The sequence below is a fragment of the Equus quagga genome, unplaced genomic scaffold (genome assembly GCF_021613505.1).
Source record: "Equus quagga isolate Etosha38 unplaced genomic scaffold, UCLA_HA_Equagga_1.0 HiC_scaffold_31588_RagTag, whole genome shotgun sequence".
Taxonomy (NCBI): Eukaryota; Metazoa; Chordata; class Mammalia; order Perissodactyla; family Equidae; genus Equus; species Equus quagga.
The window spans coordinates 5063-23912 of record NW_025793541.1 but is presented as its reverse complement, the minus strand read 5'-3'; the positions used below and the strand labels follow the sequence as shown (position 1 = coordinate 23912).

General features: G+C 36.9%; 1 protein-coding gene across 2 annotated transcripts in view; it reads left to right on the top strand.

Annotated features, from left to right (window-relative positions):
• The first annotated feature begins 46 nt into the window (after nucleotides 1-46).
• Nucleotides 47-18850, top strand: part of LOC124232186 (centromere-associated protein E-like) — a 20941-nt gene continuing 2137 nt past the window's right edge. The window contains exons 1-8 of one of the 2 annotated variants that reach the window (XM_046649151.1): nucleotides 47-115; nucleotides 2035-2232; nucleotides 3136-3339; nucleotides 5206-5424; nucleotides 8353-8535; nucleotides 15007-15119; nucleotides 16721-16818; nucleotides 18434-18617. In XM_046649151.1, coding sequence (XP_046505107.1) covers nucleotides 83-115; nucleotides 2035-2232; nucleotides 3136-3339; nucleotides 5206-5424; nucleotides 8353-8535; nucleotides 15007-15119; nucleotides 16721-16818; nucleotides 18434-18617 — 1232 coding nt within the window. In that variant the 5' untranslated portion in view covers nucleotides 47-82. Of the gene's footprint in view, nucleotides 116-2034; nucleotides 2233-3135; nucleotides 3340-5205; nucleotides 5425-8349; nucleotides 8536-15006; nucleotides 15120-16720; nucleotides 16819-18433; nucleotides 18618-18850 lie in introns of both variants that reach the window. The other variant, XM_046649150.1, reaches the window with a different exon arrangement.

Genomic DNA, 18850 nt, shown 5'->3' with positions numbered 1-18850 from the left:
TGAAAGCTCTCTTTGGGTTTCAATTTCCCTCTCCAAGTCAAGACAGATTCAGAAACTTCTCACTGCCAACCAGAGATGTTCCATGGAGTTCCACAGAGTCATGAAGAAACTCAAGGTACCACCTGTTTTAGTAATATCTTTGTAAATATTGCCATTAATTTCAGTTACAAACCAGTATATTTAAGTCCTGCTTTGGGAGTTGGTGTATTTGCTCATTAGTACATTTGCTACTGAATTAAAGATGGCATGGGTCTGAGAATAGTATGTGCAGGATCCTCAGTGCATCTAGGACCTGCTCATTCAACAAAACCTGAGCTCTGCCTTTGGCCTTAACAATGTGTCAGGGTGCTGGGGAGACAGAGATGAGCAACCGCTAAATCTCTCCTAGTCCAGTGGGTGAGGCAGACATTTGAACAGGTGAGAAGTGCAGTAGTGGACAATGTCCTGGAGAACAAGTTGAAGACAAGACTGGACTGGAAGCTGGGCTCAAGCAGTAAAGCTTAGAGTTCATTTTAGAGATGAGGAGGGGTCACTGGACAGTTATTTTAAGTGGTGGCAGTAATGTGATCGGGTTGCCATTGTAGAGACTTCACTACAGACAAAGAAGAAATGAGTCTGCAGGGGATGATAAGCCTGGTGGCAGAGAGAAGAGACAAGAGGCAGTTACAATTGTCCTGATGAGATGTGATGGGTGACAGTACTATGGGGGAAGGATTCATAGGGATGGAAAGGATGAAAGAAGTTAAAGAAATATTTGGCAGTTTACAATAGTAGGTCCATGTGCTTGACAGTGGAGGGAGGGGAGGGAAGTTCAGACTGAGCCCCAGGATTTGGGCTTAGCCGGGTTTGTGGATAGTGGTGCCATTAACTGATAGAAAGAAAAAACGAAAGGGAGAAGGCAGGTGAGGCAGGAGGAGAGATCTGGTGTTTAATTTGAGATGTTTTGAGATAGAAATACCTATAATGGAACATCCAGGAAGAGAAACCAAGTAGGCTTTTAGTTGTGAATCTGAGGTTTGTCAGGAGAAAAATCAGGACCACAGATAAAGATGTGGGATCCATCAGCATTTGGTGATAGATAGTACAACAGGTGTGAATGAGGCCACCCAGAAGCATAATAGAGTGAAGATAAAAGAGAACTCTGGAAAAGATCAGTTCTCAAGAGGCAGTAGCAGAAAAGAGAGCAACACATGAGTTTGAGGTTGGAAAAGTCAGAGAGATAAGAGAGAACTGAGCAAAAGTGCCATTGGTCAAGTCAGTGGAGGAGAGTGTGTCAAAGATGAAGTGGTCAAGAGTGGCAGATGCTTCAGACAGCCAGAACATGAATGAAGAGATCCCCTCAATTGTTGACAATAGAGCTTACTGGTGACCTTTGTCAGAGCAGTTTTAGTTGAGTGGTTAGGAAAGAGGCCAGATTGTAAATTGTTAAGGAATGGTGGAAGTTGAGGAAGTAGGAAGCGGTATCTTCCCTACCTAGGTAGATTGCCCCTCAGGCTCTAATAGTCTTCAAAAGCCTAACAATCAGATATCCAGAACTTATTCATGAGGTCCATAGAACCAGGGCATTCAAATTCTTGTCCCCTTTAAGCCACACTTGACAGGTAAGTCCTGAGGCAGGGCACACTCACGTTGGCCACCCAGCTGACATAGGCAGGAGAGGATGTTGAAATGAATCTCACTGGGAAAACTGCGTGATATAATTAACCAAAAGGAGGCAATAGAAAAAGGTGGGTTTATAGGGAAAGGCATCATGTTACATTGTAAACATATTGAATCTGAGGTAACTGTAGGACATCCCTGAGGTAGCTCCAGAAGGAAGTCAGAAATAAGAAACTAGAGGTCTGGAAGTCACTCTCCGAAGACGCTGAGAGTAGAAACTTGGGAATAGAGAGAGGTTCTTCCCTTCTTCCTCACTCCTCAGAGGATAGAGACAAACAAGACAAGCCGCCCCACCTCTTAGTCTTGAGAGTTTAGAACTTCCTCTAAACGTGACAAAAGTTTCATTTCCCAATTTGTTTCATGTTTTCCTGCAAGTATGTGTTAAGCCATGTTACAAAGATAAAGGAAGAACAACATGAATCCATCAGTAAACTTGAAATGGTTTTTATTGATGAAGTGGAAAAGCAAAATGAACTGCTAAGTAAAATGCAGCATCTTCAACAAGATGATGATGTACCATCCAGAGAATTAGGGGACCTCCAGTTGAGCCAGAAAATGGATCTACATATTGAGGTATGATTTATTTAAAATGGATTTAATTAGATTTTAAGTCTTTTTATCAAATAGAAAGGTACCTCTTCATGTGCTTAGAGTCATTTTCATTTATGAAATTAAAAACAGCTTGCAGAGGGGCCAGCCTGGTGGCGTAGCAAGTGGGTTCCTGTGCTCTGCTTTGGCAGCCTGGGGTTCGCTGATTCAGATCCTAGGCGTGGACCTGGCACTGCTCATCAGGCCATGCTGTGGCAGTGTCCCACAGAGAAGAACCAGAAGGACCTAGAACTAGGATATACAACTATGTACTACTGGGGCTTTGGGGAGAAAAAAAATAGGTTGCAGAATGACAGCTGGCCAGATGTAAAGAGTGCCAAGTCATAGACTAGCCTCCTTTCAGAACTACACAGATATAGAAAAGTAGACTTAATATCAGCAAGTAGGATTTCTTGGAAGGCCAGAATAAGTTTCCAAATGCCTTCTAAAACTTCCTAGATCTGTGACTGGGAGTCACAGACATTTGTATTGTAGCAACCCCACATGGAGTGTCCTGCTCTCACCCAGCAGTGTGAGGCCCCTGCAGTTCCCAGTATGCATGCAAGGCCTGCTGTATGCACAGAAAAGCTGCATCCAGAAGCACTTCAGACACTGTCACAGATTCATAGTTTCGAACAGGTTTTAAAAATGCCAAAAGGCAGAATTTGTAGATGTGCCTCTGTTACATAGCCTATACTGCCAAAATTTTATTATTTAAATTAGAATTATATTTCTAATATAATGAGGATAAATTAGAATTATGTTTACTTCAAAATATTAGAAGTGAAAGTTCAGTAAGGTTATTTTCCCCTTTTTATGATATTTGTCTGATATTTAGATAAAAACTTTCCTAAGATTCAGGAGATTCAATGCTTATTTTTCACACAGGAAATTCTCAAAGATTTTTCGGAATGTGACTTCCACAGCGTAAAGATGGAATTTCAACAAGTACTGAGTAATAGGAAAGAAATGACCCAGTTTTTGGAAGAGTGGTTGAATACTCATTTTGATATAGAAAAGCTTAAAAATGGCATCCAGAAAGAAAATGATAGGATTTGTGAAGTGAATAACTTTTATAATAAAAAGATAATTGTAAGTAGTACTTTTTTTGTGCTCATTCTTTTTTTTGTTTGCTTTAATTTTTCTGCCTCATTCTTACAAAGACTTAGAGCAACTTAATTTTAAGTATATTTTCTTTCATTTATTTGTATATGCTTCTTTATTTTTTTATTTGAAAAAGAGTGACTGTAAATGTGTTCTTCCTCTAACACATTTTGCTTCCTTAAGGTAATTAAATATATCAGCTTGTAAAGAAGATAATAAAATGTTGCAGTATAACAATCCATTTCCACTGGTGAAACCTCAAATCTTGCCATTTTCCTCTGTCCTTTCTCGCTTCCGTAGGACCTGAGCCTTTTCCCCCAAGTATCCTCAAACAAGGTGAGATGCTAGCCTGTTTCAGGGCTGTGGGCAGCACCTGTGGTCAAGCCAAAGACAGCTCTAGTCCACTAATTAGTGAGGCCTTGTGCTTCTCACCTCGGTGCTGTTGCTATCATACGTGCTGATCCTTCAACTGTGAGGTTCAAACATGTGGTTTGTATCATTGTTCCCAAGGTGACCAGCCCTTGTGGACAGATTCATATGAACCAAGATTGCTTGAGATCAGTTTTATTAATTTGTTTTACTTTCCACTGATGAGAAGATTCATTCGGCTTTCTGAAGTAATCTCTACCTCATACACCTGGTAAAATTGTCATTAATCAGAAAGTTGCTTGTTATATAGGCAGTTGGAGCAAAGGGAGCTAGATTAATATTATAGCTCCTAAGATTGGTTTTATATTTCATTTGTTTGGGTAGTTCTTTCCTGACACTTTAATTTCATCTGGAAACTATACTTAAATCACATTGAAATGTAGATAACATTTTTAAAAAAGGTTTTCCTGTGGATAGTGAATCCCATTTGTCGAATACCCCAAGCTAGCAAAACAGTAAATGAGCTTTTAAAATAAAAAAAATGGTCCACAATCAATGAAGAAAAGCATAAAACCAGTGTTTGGGATAAGATAATTTCCATATAATTCAGTGTTTTTCTCATAATATTGAGGGCTCACTTGTGGTTAGAAAGTAGAGATTTCTGCTCTGTGGACCAGCATGGATATGTGGCTTCTTCCACCATCTGAGCATAGCAATTGATAACTTGGTGTGGTGTGGGGTCAGTAGTCCAGAACCAAGGAGAGTCCAGGGTGCCAGCAAGAACACAACTAATTTAGGATCCGCATCTCACAGAACTACCATAAAGCCACAAAGAAAGATACAGGTAAGGCCAAGAAGGCATTCATGATGAGAGCAAAAAGTACATCCCATAGGAATAGGAAGTAAAAAGATGATAGAAGCAATTTCAGAGTGAGTCAGCCTTTGATGTAACGAGGGTATGGATTGGCTGTTACTCCCTGCACGGAAATAGAAGATTTTCAGATTACGAAAAGTCAGTAAATTTTTTTCCTTATAAACACTGAGGTTTGAAATGAAAGAGGAAAATAGATTGTTATTAAGTTTACTGGGTATGCTCTGCTATTAGATGTCAGTTAATGTTTATATATGACATTATATATGTCATAACATACATAATGATTTTAACCTGACCAGTTCTTCAGATTCCTCTTCATATGTCAGTGCTGATCTAATAGAATGAGATTATCATCTTGCAAATCAATATGAATCCTCTCTAGTCCTTATTCTTCTTTTATTCTCATAATCAATATCCAGCATCTTCTGAAATGTCAGGAACTGGTGCAAGCCACAAAGAATGTTCACATTCTTTTAAAGTACTATTCTAGAATGTTCTGAATAATGAATTTCAACATATGCCTTGTCCTAGAACTCTAGTATTTTCCATAGTGGTTTTTTTAATACGTAATTCATTTTAGAAGCTATAGTGTTGTCTTTACTACTCAATAGGCTATAATAAATGAATCAACAGAGTTTGAGGAAAGAAATGTGACCATCACCAAAGAATGGGAACATGACCTGAAATCAGTGAAAGAGAAAAATGAAAAACTGTTGAAAAACTATCAAACTTTGAAGATCTCTCGAACATCTGGTGCCCTTGTTAATCCTACTACACAAGGCGATAAGAATCTTCATGTCACATCAAGAGCTACACAACTAACCACAGAGGTATGAGATTTCTTATAAGATGTTTTTCAATTTGCAGCTTCATTGTAGAGTTAAAGATGTATCATATGTAACATTTCAGAGCAAAATCACAGTATTGAAGGTATTAGGGAACATGCATGATGGACTTGTTTTTTAAATATAGTTCTATTGGGGCGCTCACTCAACTAATTATAAAGCTACATGTTACATAAGATCTTACCTTTGAATTATAAAATAGAAGTAACTCATGCCTTAATTTGATTAATAGGTATGTATACCACTTAAGGTGTTATTACCATACATTATAAGTTTTCTAAATCATGTGACTTTCTATTAAATTATAATCTATGTCTATAGTACCAAACTAGTTTAGAGAGAAAGAGCAATTTAGCTTTTCTCTAATTATCATCAGTGTCTTTAATATTGGTTAATGTGATCAAAACAAAAATGGAAGAGGCCAAAAGTATAATAAATTTCTTATACAGATTAACCTGTGCCCAAGAATCAGTACATTATTTGAATAATCCAATAACTGTATTAACTGCCCTTACTTGGGAATCTGTACAGCAAACACGCTGTTTTATTTTGTTAGCACACACGTCTTAGTGGGGAACCCGAGTGAATTACAACTTAGCATTTTTACCAAAATAAATATTTATAATAAAACATCAACTGCCAGTTTAATAATTATTACTAGTGGAAACTAGAAGATCACTAATATAGAGTTTATTGATTTGCTGATCACTACAGACCTCAGTCAGCTGTAGAGGTAAAAATAGTGGAAATATGAAACCCATCTTCCAAAGCAATAAGATAAACAAGCACAAGGAAATCCCATTTTCAATGACCCCAGGAAATACCCCATCAGATAATAAATCGTATGTTATTAGTTTGATAATTAGGCCAAATCAGAGTAGCACAGAGCAGGTCAGTGATGTGGAGGTAGAGCGGTGGGGCAGGCAGAGAGTTGGGCAGTCCACCCAAACAAGTAGGAGAATTCAGTGCATGACAGTAGGAGCAGTCAACTCAGGGGGGAAAGATAGTCTGCTTAATGTTTGAATCAGAACAACCAACTAGCCATCTTAGAAGAATAAGTCTGGACTCCTACCTCATTCATTAAACCAAAGTAAATTCCAGGTGGACCAAAAAGAAACGTTTTCCAGGAAAACCTGCATGTGTGTATATGTGAACAGTCTTATATTATGAACAAATTAAGATATTTTTGTATTTATAAAAAACTGGAAATAACCTAAATGTTCATTAGTAGGTGACAGGTTAACTAGTTTATAGTACCTCCATGAAATAGGATATATTTACCCATGAAAACAAAAATGCGAGAGATCTATGTGTTGATAATGAAAAGATCTGGAAAATATATTATCAAGTGAAAATAAAATTTTTAATTTTTTAAAAAGCAGGAGGCCAGCCCCATGGCATAGTGGTTAAGTTTGCATGCTCTACTTCGGCGGCCCAGTTCATGGTTCAGATCCCAGGCACGGACCTACACCACTCATTGGCAGCCATGATGTGGCAGCAATCCACATATAAAATGGAGGAAGATTGACATAGATATTAGCTCAGGGCTAATCTTCCTCAAGCAAAAAAAGAGGAAGTTAGCTCAGGGCTCATCTTCCTCAGCAATAAAAACCCACAAAAAGCCAGAAGTATATATTTATTGTTGTTATGTGCTGTAGAGTCAGCTCTGATTCCTGGCAACTCTATGAATGAGTGATGTCCAATATCCTGTCCTCAAGAGCCCTACTCAGCTCCTGTAGACTCACGCCTATGGCTTCCTTTCTGGAATTACTCCATCTCGTATTTCGTCTTCCTCTTTTCCTGCTGCCTTTTACTTTTCATCATGTCCCCAAGGTAGGATAGTCTCAGTTTTACAATTTTTGCCTCCAGAGATAGGTCAGGCTTAATTTGCTCTTGGACCCACTTGTTCATTTTTCTGGCAGTCCAGGGTATCTGTAGAGCTCTCCTCCAACACCATATCTCAAATGAGTCCATTTTTTCCTGTCAGCCTTCTTCACTGTCCAGCTTTCGCACCCACACATAGTAATTGGGAATGCGAGGGTGTCGATAATCTTGGCCTTGGTCTCTAATGATACTCCCTTACTGTTGATGATCTTTCCTGATTCTTCCATCGCTGCCCTTCTGAGTCACAGTCTTCTCTTGATTTCTTGGCTGCGGTCTCCATTTAAACTGATGACTGAACCAAGGGAAACAAAACCTTTAACAATTTCAGTGTCTTCGTGGTCTACATTAAAGTTGTATAGTTCTTCTGTAGTCATATCTGTCTTCTTCATGTTCGAATGCAGTCCTGCTTTGGCTCTTTCTTCTTTCACGCTATTCTGTGTGAACTTTCTTCTTACACACTATTGTGTGTGTGACTTACTGTTTTTGTAAACTGTATATTCACATGCATAGATACATATAGAAAATTTCTAGAAGGATACACTTGAAAGAGTTTAGTAGTCATCGCTTTAGAGTCAGTGGGGGTTCTGAGATGGGGGAACTTAATCTTACTTATATGCCTTTGGATTTTTCCACATACTTGTATTTTTCAGCATAAAAGCTAGGTAATAAAAATAAAGGGAAAGATATGTTACATGTATTCCTCTAAAGTGTCAATTAACAAATATACTTTCTGTAAGTAGTGTTAATTTAAAATGTAAGTGCCTATTTAATATGCTTAGCACCATGCTAACTAGTAAATAAAATAAGTACTAACCTTATATAAAATCTGGGCCTCTTTTAGTCCTAAATGATCAGCTTCTAAATGAAAAAAATAATACATGTATAAATTGAGTGACATTTGGAGTCTCCATCTATCCTATGTTGATGCAATCTGAAAGATTAATACCTATATATGATCTTTGTTTCATATAAACTGTGATTCTGTCTTCAAGGCACACCTTATATATGTGTGTTTTTTTTTAATAGAAGATTCAAGAGCTGGAAACTTCACTACGTGAAGCTAAAGAAACTGCCATGCAAAAGGAAGACAAGATTATAAAGATGCAGAAAGAGCTTGAGATGACTAATGATATAATAGCAAAACTTCAATCACAAGTTAATGAATCAAATAAATGCCTTGAAAAAACAAAAGAAATGATCCAAGTACTTCAGGTAACTTAAAACTCATTTTATAAATAAAGGCATAATTTTATAAATTATGCATAATAAATATAAATAAATGCATACGTTTATTTTCATGCCAAATAATGATTGTTTTCATCTTCCTGTAAAAATTATTTTTAAAAAACATAAATATTCTTGACAGTTTAAAATATATCTTATTTTTTTAATTTTTTTTAATTTTTTTACTTTTCAAAGTAAGGAAATTTTTTATTTTCACTTTAATTTCTGAATGCCAAAAATGTAGAGGATGTATGTTTGTATATCTCTAGTAGTATATTGAAACATTTTTTCATAAATATGTTTTTTTTTAAATTTTTTATTATTGCAGTAACATTGGATTCTAACATTATATAACTTTCAGGTGTACATCATAATATATTTCGAATTCTGTGTAGATTACATCATGTTCACCCCACAAAGACCAATTATCCATCACCACACGTGTGTCTAATCACCCCTTTTGCCCTTCCCCCTCCTCCCTTCCCTTCTGGTAACCACCAATCCAGTCTCTCTTGCTCTGTGTTTGTTTGTCATTTTTATCTTCTACTTATGAGTGAGATCATATGGTATTTGACTTTCTCCCTCTGACTTATTTCACTTAGCATAATACCCTCAAGGTCCATCTATGTTGTCACAAATGGCCAGATTTCATCATTTCTTATGGCTGAGTAGTATTCCATTGTGTATATATACCACATCTTCCATTCGTCCCTTGATGGGCACCTAGGTTGTTTACAAGCCTTGGCTATTGTGAATAATGATGTGATGAACATAGGGGTGCATATATCTTTTATGCCTTTGTGTTTTCAAGTTCTTTGGATAAATACCCAGCAGTGGGATAGCTGGATCATATGGTAGATCTATTCTTAATTTTCTGAGGCGTCTCCATACTGTTTTCCATAGTGGCTTCACCACTTTGCACTCCCACCAGCAATGTTTGAGGGTTCCTTTCTCTCCACATCCTCTCCAACACTTGTTGTTTCCTGTCTTGTTAATTATAGCCATTCTGACCAGAGTGAGGTGATATCTCCTTGTAGTTTTGATTTGCATTTCCCTGATAGCTAATGATGTTGAACATCTTTTCATGAGCCTGTTGGCCATCCATATATCTTCTTTGCAGAAATCTCTGTTCAGATCTTTTGCCCACTTTTTGATTGAGTTGTTGGTTTTTTTCTTGTTGAGACTTTCTTTTTATTTTTCAAAAAAATATGCTTCTTATCTAAATCTTTAATACTCTGTTAGATAAGTACATTTTAAAATTATATTTTTTTCTACTTAATCCCCTGTTATTGAGTCCCACCTGGTAGCCTATGGGCTTAATCTAACCTGTTTTCTCTAGAAAGAGCAGAGTTGAAATGTTTTTGAGCTTGAATGCCGTTACACAAGTTGCACCCTCCTTCATCACAGCCTTCCTTCCTCGTCTGAGCCACAGCTACTTCTCACTCTTCTGCTACTTGGGTCGGATCCTAATAGGCATTTTGTTCACTGTTCCTGCTCCAGTGTCTCTTCTCTTCATTCCAAAATTAGAAACAAGCCAAGAATGCCTACTCTTTTCATTATTTAACATTGTTCTAAAAATTCTGGTTCTTTCAATGAGACATGAAACAGAGAGGCAAGAGAAAATAATCTTAATTTTGTTTTTAGAAATTGTTAGTATAGCTAAAAACCAAGAAAATCAACTGTAAAGCTTTAAAATCTTTGAGAGTAATTTTTTAATACTTCAAATAACTAAATGATCACATTTTTATTCATTCAACAAGTATTTGTTGAATACCTACTATGTGTTGGTCATTGTTCTAGATGCCATGTGTACTGCAATGGAAAAAAAATAAAGCCTCCTTGAAGAGGCTTACATTCTGCTTCATGAAGTCAGAAAATAAACAAGTATATATGTTTGTTAAACGGTGAGAAGTGCAATGGAAAAATATTAAGCCAGACAGAGGTATATAGGTGCAGGGTGAGAGTGGGTGTGAGTAGGAGTGTGATTTTGTAAGGGGAGTTGAGGAGAGCCGCACAATTAAGATGACGAAGTGATGGTGTGAGCTGTCTGGTAGGGAAGGGCCTTCTAGGCAAAAGAAGTAGCAAATGCGAAGGCCGCAACACAGAAGTAGTTGAGATGTATTCAAGGAAACAGCAAGAAAGCCAGCGTCTCCTGAGCAGCGTGGGCAAGGATAGAAGGGGAAATAGGTGAGAAGTAGCAGAGAGCCAAATCATAAAGCATCTTGAAAGCTATTTGTAAGCACTTTGGGTTTTATTCTGGATGAGATGGGAAGTCATCAGAGGATTTTGGCAAAATGATATAGTCTGACTTAAATTTTTAAAGGCTGCCCTTTGAAAATAGAATCCAGGAAGGCGTGTTTGTTAGTGACGTGCCAGCTCCTACAACAAAGGGAACCACAAAATGCAATGGCTCAAACAAAATAGAAGCTTATTTCACACGTAAAAGTGTGGGTTCCAGCTTGGCAAGTGGCTCCTTTCCACATGGTCATTCAGAGGCCCCCGTTTCTCCCATCTTGTTTCTCTAGCACTTCCTTGGTGCTGTTTTCATCTGCATGGTTAAAGCCCAGTTGTAAGCTGTCCGTGCTCAGGCTCACAGAAAAGGGACAAGATGGAGAAGCTAAAAATTGTCTTAAAATCTGTACTCATAAAGGCTCTGGCCCAGAAGTGGCACATGTCTCTTCCTCTCATATTTCTTTTTTTTTTGCAAAATATTTAGATTCAATTTATCAAAGAGAAAGCCAAACACGTACCTCTCGTATTTCTTGGAGTCAGAGATGATTCCAAAGTTTTTGGCCTGAGCAGCCAAGAAGATAGAGTTGCTACATACGGAAATGGGAAAGACTGCCAGAAGAGGAAGTTTGAAACCAGGAAAGTTCAGTTTTGGACATGCTGAATTGGAAATGCCCACTGGGGACACCCAAGTTGAGATATGACTTAGGCAATTGAATATCTGAGTCTGAGCAAGATATAGGCGAGAGGTTTAAGTTTGGGGAATCATCAGCGTATAAAAATCACGAGACTGGATGAGGGCATAAGCATAATGGAGAGGAGATGTGGAGTAACCAAATGATACTGAGATGGAGCAGCCAGTGAGTGAAAAAGAAAAGGGGGTCTGGGCAACAGAGTGGTTCCAGTTTCTTCATATAAGTGAAGCTAGTGTTTCAAGAAAGAGGGAGTAAGCGACAAATTTCTCCACACTCAGTATAGATTGGTACAGGTGTCTATGGAGAGAGGAATATCTTTCCTGCATACTAAAAGTAACCATTTAGATAATATAATAGAGTATGCCATTGTACAGCATCCATGAGGAAAGAAAGCAAAGTATAGGGTATCCATAAAATCTTTATACAGTTTGAATTTTTAAGAATCTGTTTCTGTATTTTATATAAATATTCTATAAAATGCAACAGTATATTTAACTCGAGATTTGGCATAGTAAAATGCAAAGATATTAACTTTTAACCTATTCACCACTATTTTAATTCACCTGGATATAGCTGTCCAATATAATGTAGGGTTTATTAAGTGAATATAGAAGAAAGTAATTTGAACAAATGACTCATTAACAGTTTTGTTTAAATCTTGATACATTTCCTCTGTTGTATCTTTACAAATTATTTATATCAAGTAGCAGTAAATTTGTTAAAAATTCAAACTGTGCTAGTACTTTAGGGACATCCTGCACAGTGGGAAAAAAAGATCTTATTTATAACTGGCACAAAATATAAAATGCTCAAGTGACTAACCTTAACAAAAAATGAGGCAACATATATGAAAAGAACAACAAAACTCTAAAAGGAAATATAGGAGAGCATGTGGTTTAAAATAAGAAATATGCCATTTCCTAGGTTGTAACCTAAATACTGTACAACCATCAGTTTTTCCCAAATTAATTTCTAAAGTTAATGTAATTCAAATCAGAATCTCAAAGGAATTCTTTTTCTGGTAGAGCAAAGAAAGTTTCTCAGCAGACTCCATCTAAAATAGGATGAGCAGGTGCTGTTCACTGAGAACACAGGCGCTCAGACTCCTCAGGCGGCTAGAGGATGTTTAAGGCTGTCAGCGCTTCTGAGTGCAGCTTGGGCACACGTCATGTGTTTGAAATAAGGAATTCTCACTGTCTTTCATTTCTAAGAGAGTATTTCCAATTTCAATTTCTTTTACTCAAGAATTGTTTTAAAACTGTTATATATGACTAATTTATTTCATTATATTGTGGCAAAAAAATTACTGCAATTTCTCCATTTTTAGAATATATTGAAATTTTCTTTTAGGTGTCATAAATGAATAAATATTTTTAGAGTTCTTTGAACTTTTAAATCAAAATGTATACAAATAGATCAATGGAACAAAATAGAGAGCCCAGAAATATATACACACAAATATAGTCAGTTCATCTTTGACAAAAGAGCAAAGGCAATTCAATGGAAAAGGATAGTCTTATCAACTAGCGGTGCTGAACAACTGGACACCTTTCACAAAAATTAACTCAATTGATTGTAACCTAAATCTAAAACACAAAACTAGAAAATGCCTAGAAGATAACGTAGGAGAAAATCGAGGTGACCTTGGGTTTGGCATTGACTTTTTTTTTACATACAACACCAAAAGCATAATCTATGAAGGAAAAAAATTGATAAACTGGACTTCATTTAAATTAAAAATGTTTGCCCTATGAAAGACAAGCCACAGACTGGAAGAAAATCTTTGCAAAACACATATCTTTCAAGAACTGTTATCCAAAATATACAAAGAACTCTTAAAACTCAATAATTAGAAAGCAAACAGCCTGATTTAAAAATAGGCAATGGATCTGAACAGACACTTCACCAGAGAAGATACACACATGGCAAATAAGCATATGAAAAGATGCTCCACATCATATGTCATTAGAAAATTGCAAATTAAAAAACAATGAGATACCACTGTACATCCACTGTATCTCAAAATATAATGGCCAAAATCCGGAACACTGACTACACTAAATGCTGGCAAGGAGTGGGGCCAGGAGCTCTTGCTCACTGCTGGTGGGAATGCAAGTGGTACAGTAGCCACTTTAGAAGAGAGTTTGGCAGTTTCTTACAAAACTGACACCACTCCAGCCAGTCATATGCTCAAGGAGTCCCTGATATCAGCATCTGGTCCAGAAAGCCAGGGTATTTTACTGGTGCCATGACTGAGCAAATACTGGGCTCCTCCCAGAATGGGCTTATCTGACCTAGTCAGCAACCTCCTTAAGCTGAGCATCTCAGCTTTGGAAGCTTGCATCTTTTTAGTCTTTGCTAACTACGTGTGTGTGCAAATGTTTTTATAGGCACTGGGGGTAACGCCTAGAGGAATGAAGAGCTCTCTGGGTCCCTATTTAGATGGGTTTATTTTTGTATTCAATATATAATAGTAATCCATAGTATGGCTGTGGTAACAGCAATAAAAGAAATGAATGATTTATTCAGCAATAATAAGAAATGAGCCATCAAGCCACAAAAGACATGGAGGAACCTTAAATGCACATTGCTAATTTTAAAAAGCCCATCTAAAAACACTGCATACTGTATGACATTCTGGAAGAGGCAAAACTAGGCGAACAGGAAAAGATCAATGATTACTAAGGGTTCTGGGGGAGGGTGGAGGGATGGATAAGTGGAGCACAGGAGATTTTTAGGGCAGTGAAACTATTCTGCATGATACAGTGATGATGAACACGTGTCATACATTTGTCAAAACCCATGGACTATACAATGCAAACAATAGACTCTAATGTAAACTGTGAACGTCAGTTAATAATGTATCGATATTGGCTCATCATTTGTAACAATCATACCACACTAAGATGTTAATAATAGGAGAAACTAGGGGAGGACACGGGTATTACCAGGACTCTATGTACTCTGCTCAATTTGTCTATAAACCTAAAATTGCTCTAAAAAGTTAAACCTATTTATTAAAAAAGATTTTTGTATATGTTTGTATGTATATATGACTGATTTTTTTTCTGAGTCGAAGTAGATGTATGGCTAGATTGAACCAACCTTGAGTACAGAATATCCCCAATAATGTTATATAATATTTTGTGCCTTGAATTCAGTTCTACTTTGATATTTATATTACTGTTCATCTCTTGTCTTATTTTCCTGATTTACCTTTATCTACCCATTTCATTCGTTTCAACCTTTCTGTTTCATTTTGTTTAAGTATATTGTTTTTTAATTGGGAAAAATATTTGTTTTAAGAAATAGAAGTCATAGGTTTTCTAATTACACATTAGCTTCCAATAGCTTCACATGTACTTCACATCAAATATCTATTTGTTACTCATTTTAGGGTTAAAATTTGTGCCTTTCCTCCTTTTCATATGTTTGGAGTTTGCTGTTTTAAAATGTTCCTACTATATTAGGTAGTAAACAAGTCTTTGAAACTGCTCTAAAATTACTGTATTTCTCTTTTCTCTAAAACCTTTAGGACAAAGTTGCTTTAGGAGCTAAGCCCTATAAAGAAGAAATTGAAGAGCTCAAAACAAAGCTGGTGAAAATAGACCTAGAGAAGATGAGAAATGCCAAGGAGTTTGAAAAGGAGTATGTCTTTGTCTTAATTGAATATGACTTTAGTAGCTTAAATTTCCTTTCTAAACTGTATAAATTTAAAATATATTAAGATATTGTTATTGCTTTTTATAAAATAAATACAAACATCTACAGATTTTAAAGTTATTAAATTCTCATTATGTATGCAAAGGTTTTGAAAACAAGCACAATTCTGATCAATTACTGACATACTATGTCTTTGGATACTTCTTGTTCAATCATATAAGAACAGCTTAAAAATGGCCTTTTTTGTTTGAAAGTGAATATTAAGAACGTGTGTGTGTTTTTAGCAGTTTGTCTAAGGTTTCTGTTGGTTCTCTTAATTTCATTTGTTCTTCCTATTGTATTTTTGTGTAAGGTTTTATTTCCTTTTAAATTGTAGTACTTAGTGCCCAAGAGCATATTCCCTTTTTATTGATTTATTTATGTATAGTACCATATACAATAGCATGCCTAAAGTTCTTTGTGGTATAGCATAATGAAAAGAACATTAAACAGAGAGTCAAGGAAACTGAATTAGAAATATAATGTTGCCACTTATTAATATGTCACCTCTGACTCCTCACACTTTTTATTCTTCCTGTAAATGTTTAATAAATGTTTAATGATGATATCTAATTTTGCCCAAAAAGTCGCACTCTGAATCTTCATGCATTCTAACCAGCCTTCTATTGATAGGACTGTTGGTTTTAGTGGAGCATCATTAAAAAGGCAATTTTAGTGGCCAGCCCAGTGGCACGGTGGTTAAGTTTGCACATTCCGCTTCGGTGGCCCAGGGTTCACCGTCCTAGGTGTGGACCTACACATCACCTGTCAAGCCATGCTGTGGTAGGCATCCCACATATAAAGTAGAGGAAGATGGGCACCGATGTTAGCTCAGGGCCAGTCCTCCTCAGCAAAAAGAGGATTGGTGGCAGATGTTAGCTCAGGGCTAATCTTCCTCAAAAGAAAAAAATTTTTTTAAATAAATGCAAAGCAATTTTATATAGAATAGAATCAGCAGATACTTTCAGTCTCTAAGAAAGGCAGAAAGTCTCATAATTTAGCATTGCCAATTAACACTCAAGCAAATAATTAACAGAATGTCTTTTTCTCCTGGGTGCAATGAGCAGACTGTGACCTCTGACTGTGTCACCTCAGATCAGAGCTGCAGTCGAGTGTGCTTTCCTTACAGTGTATACAGAAGGTGCTTTTGGTTTTACGCTTTGGTAATTGTTGTACCTTCAAGAGGTTTCTAGGACCTCATGATAACAACCCAATTATTTGTTTTATGGTGCCCCTGAATGTAATTTTGCTCAATATCCAGTTAATGATACCTATTGGGCTTTCAGAAATTTTAAAAGAATTGGTTTCTCAATGTTAAAAAAAATTGCCCCTGCAGCCAAACAGAACACTTCCAATTTGATGGTGTTATTTATGGCTATAAAGTGCATGATACCAGGGGGTATCGTGAGGGCTTACCTACTGCTGCTTATGCATATCATATCAATGTGATGTATCTTATCAGAAAATTCTTGACAGCAGTTCTGTTTATTCTTCCATTAAAAATTAGTTGCTGGCCTTTTACATATTTCTGTTGTTATTCTTAATAGAATTACTTGTACAAAAGCCACTGTAGAACATCAAAAAGAAGTTATAAGGCTATTGAGAGAAAATCTTAGACGAAATCAGCAGGCCCAAGATACTTCAAGTAAGTAGAAAATGCTGATATTTCCAGATCTTTTTCCATCTTACTTCTCAGTATACTTACACATTTTGAAGACTGCTACTATATATATGACAGTCAAGAATAAACCTGTTAATCACTAATTTATAAAGAACTATTTTTAAAATGAATTCATTGAGATCATATTTATCCTGTGATACCTCCTTAAGTTTCCTGTAATCTCAACTATTTATCCATTATAGATTCTTAAAAACTATGAATGTAACCTGTGCGCTATCAGATCTTTACATATTAGTGAAGATACCTTCAGTAGTATACAAGAATGACTTACCTGTCAAGGTAGACGTACCCTTCCCAATAAAACACAAGCATATCTTAATAGATTTTAACCATGTGCACTGTAAAAACATAGTCAGTATACAGTAAATATTATCCTACTTGTTGTTGGTACTGAAAATACAGACTTGATGCTTACTGGCAAACTCTTTGAAACTTATCTTAGATACAGTTTTCAAATCTAATCATCAAATTTCTGCATATACATTCCTCAAACTGTATCTTTTCCCATATTTCTGTCTCTTATGTTTCATTTGAAAAGAGAGAATGCTGAACAGTACTTGGGGCAGCTTTGTGTAGTGGGTCCAGCATCGAAATAACGTCACGAACAGTTCTCTAAGCTGACTGCCCTCACTTAACAGCCTGTGAAATCATGAGGAGAACGCCTGACCTTCTAGATTGGATATAGACTTGTAAGGATCAGGCTAAAAGTTGTGTGTGAAAGCACACTGAAAATTCTAAATGTCAGGCAAATGCAAGATGATGTTTGTGTGTATTATTGTCCACGCGTTGTCTGGTGCTTGTTTAGTTTGAACTGCCCTAGTGTCCATTGCAGGATAATTGCAGCTCCTACCTGGAAAACTTCAAGGGGTAAAAATAGAACTTTTGTTGTTAGAGAAGGGTCAGGATGATTCCTTCTAATTTGTGACTTTCAGGTACGTGTTGTACCTGAATTCAGAATAATTCAAAAGGAAATGGACATTGAGTGTCTTCCCCACACTCATCTTGCCCCTCCCTTGTAAACAGTCAGTGACCCAGTGGATCATTCCACTTTCTAAGCACCTCACACTTTTATGCAATTTTACCTAAAATTTACAAAACAGTTCTTTACATTACTTGTACACATATGGTGTAAAATACTGAATAGTATATTCTTTAATAGCAGTCTAAGGTTTATTTAGTTAACAAATACGTGTTGAGTATTGGGAGCACATTGACTGCCTTGGGGTGGACCCCACACACGCTGTGTGGTGGAAGCAGCCCTCCAGGGGACCCCACTGGCGTCGAGAGTAGACAGTGAAGGGCAGCTCCGACTGCTGCCGTCACCGTGAGTGATCCTAGCAGGTGGTGGTGGTGGAGGTAGTGGGTGGAGAGAAGCAGGGGTTCCACAGATACTTAGAATCCATGATGGAATTGGCATAGGAGGTGAGGGAAGAGGAGGAAGTCAAGGATGACGTTCAGGGAGATGGTGCTGAGATGTTTTGTTTTTTATAGTGATTTATTGAACTTACTAATGTTTCCTTTATTGTGAACTTTGGAGATAATTAAAATTATCACCTGTCTGTGTGTTTGCCTCCCACAGTGATATCAGAACATACTGGTTCTCAGCCTTCAAGGAAACCCTTAACCTGTGGGGGTGGCAGCGGCATTGTACAAAGCACAAAAGCTCTTATTTTGAAAAGTGAATATATACGGCTAGAAAAGGAAATTTCTAAGTTACAGCAGCAAAATGAACAGTTAACAAAGCAAAGGAATGAACTGTTAAGGTAAGATCTGCTTACCTGATACAGGAATTATGCTTATGGTGGTACGTGTGGGAGAGGATGATGCCTACACATGCATATATATTTTTTGCAGTGGGCAACCCCTCACACATATAGGGGAAGTAATTTTTAGAGCTCATGTAATGTGTCTTTTTTAAAAGGAATGAGAATATGGTAGCACCATTCCAGAGGTTTGCTATCCATCAACTGACCTTTTTTTTTTCCTGAGGAAGATT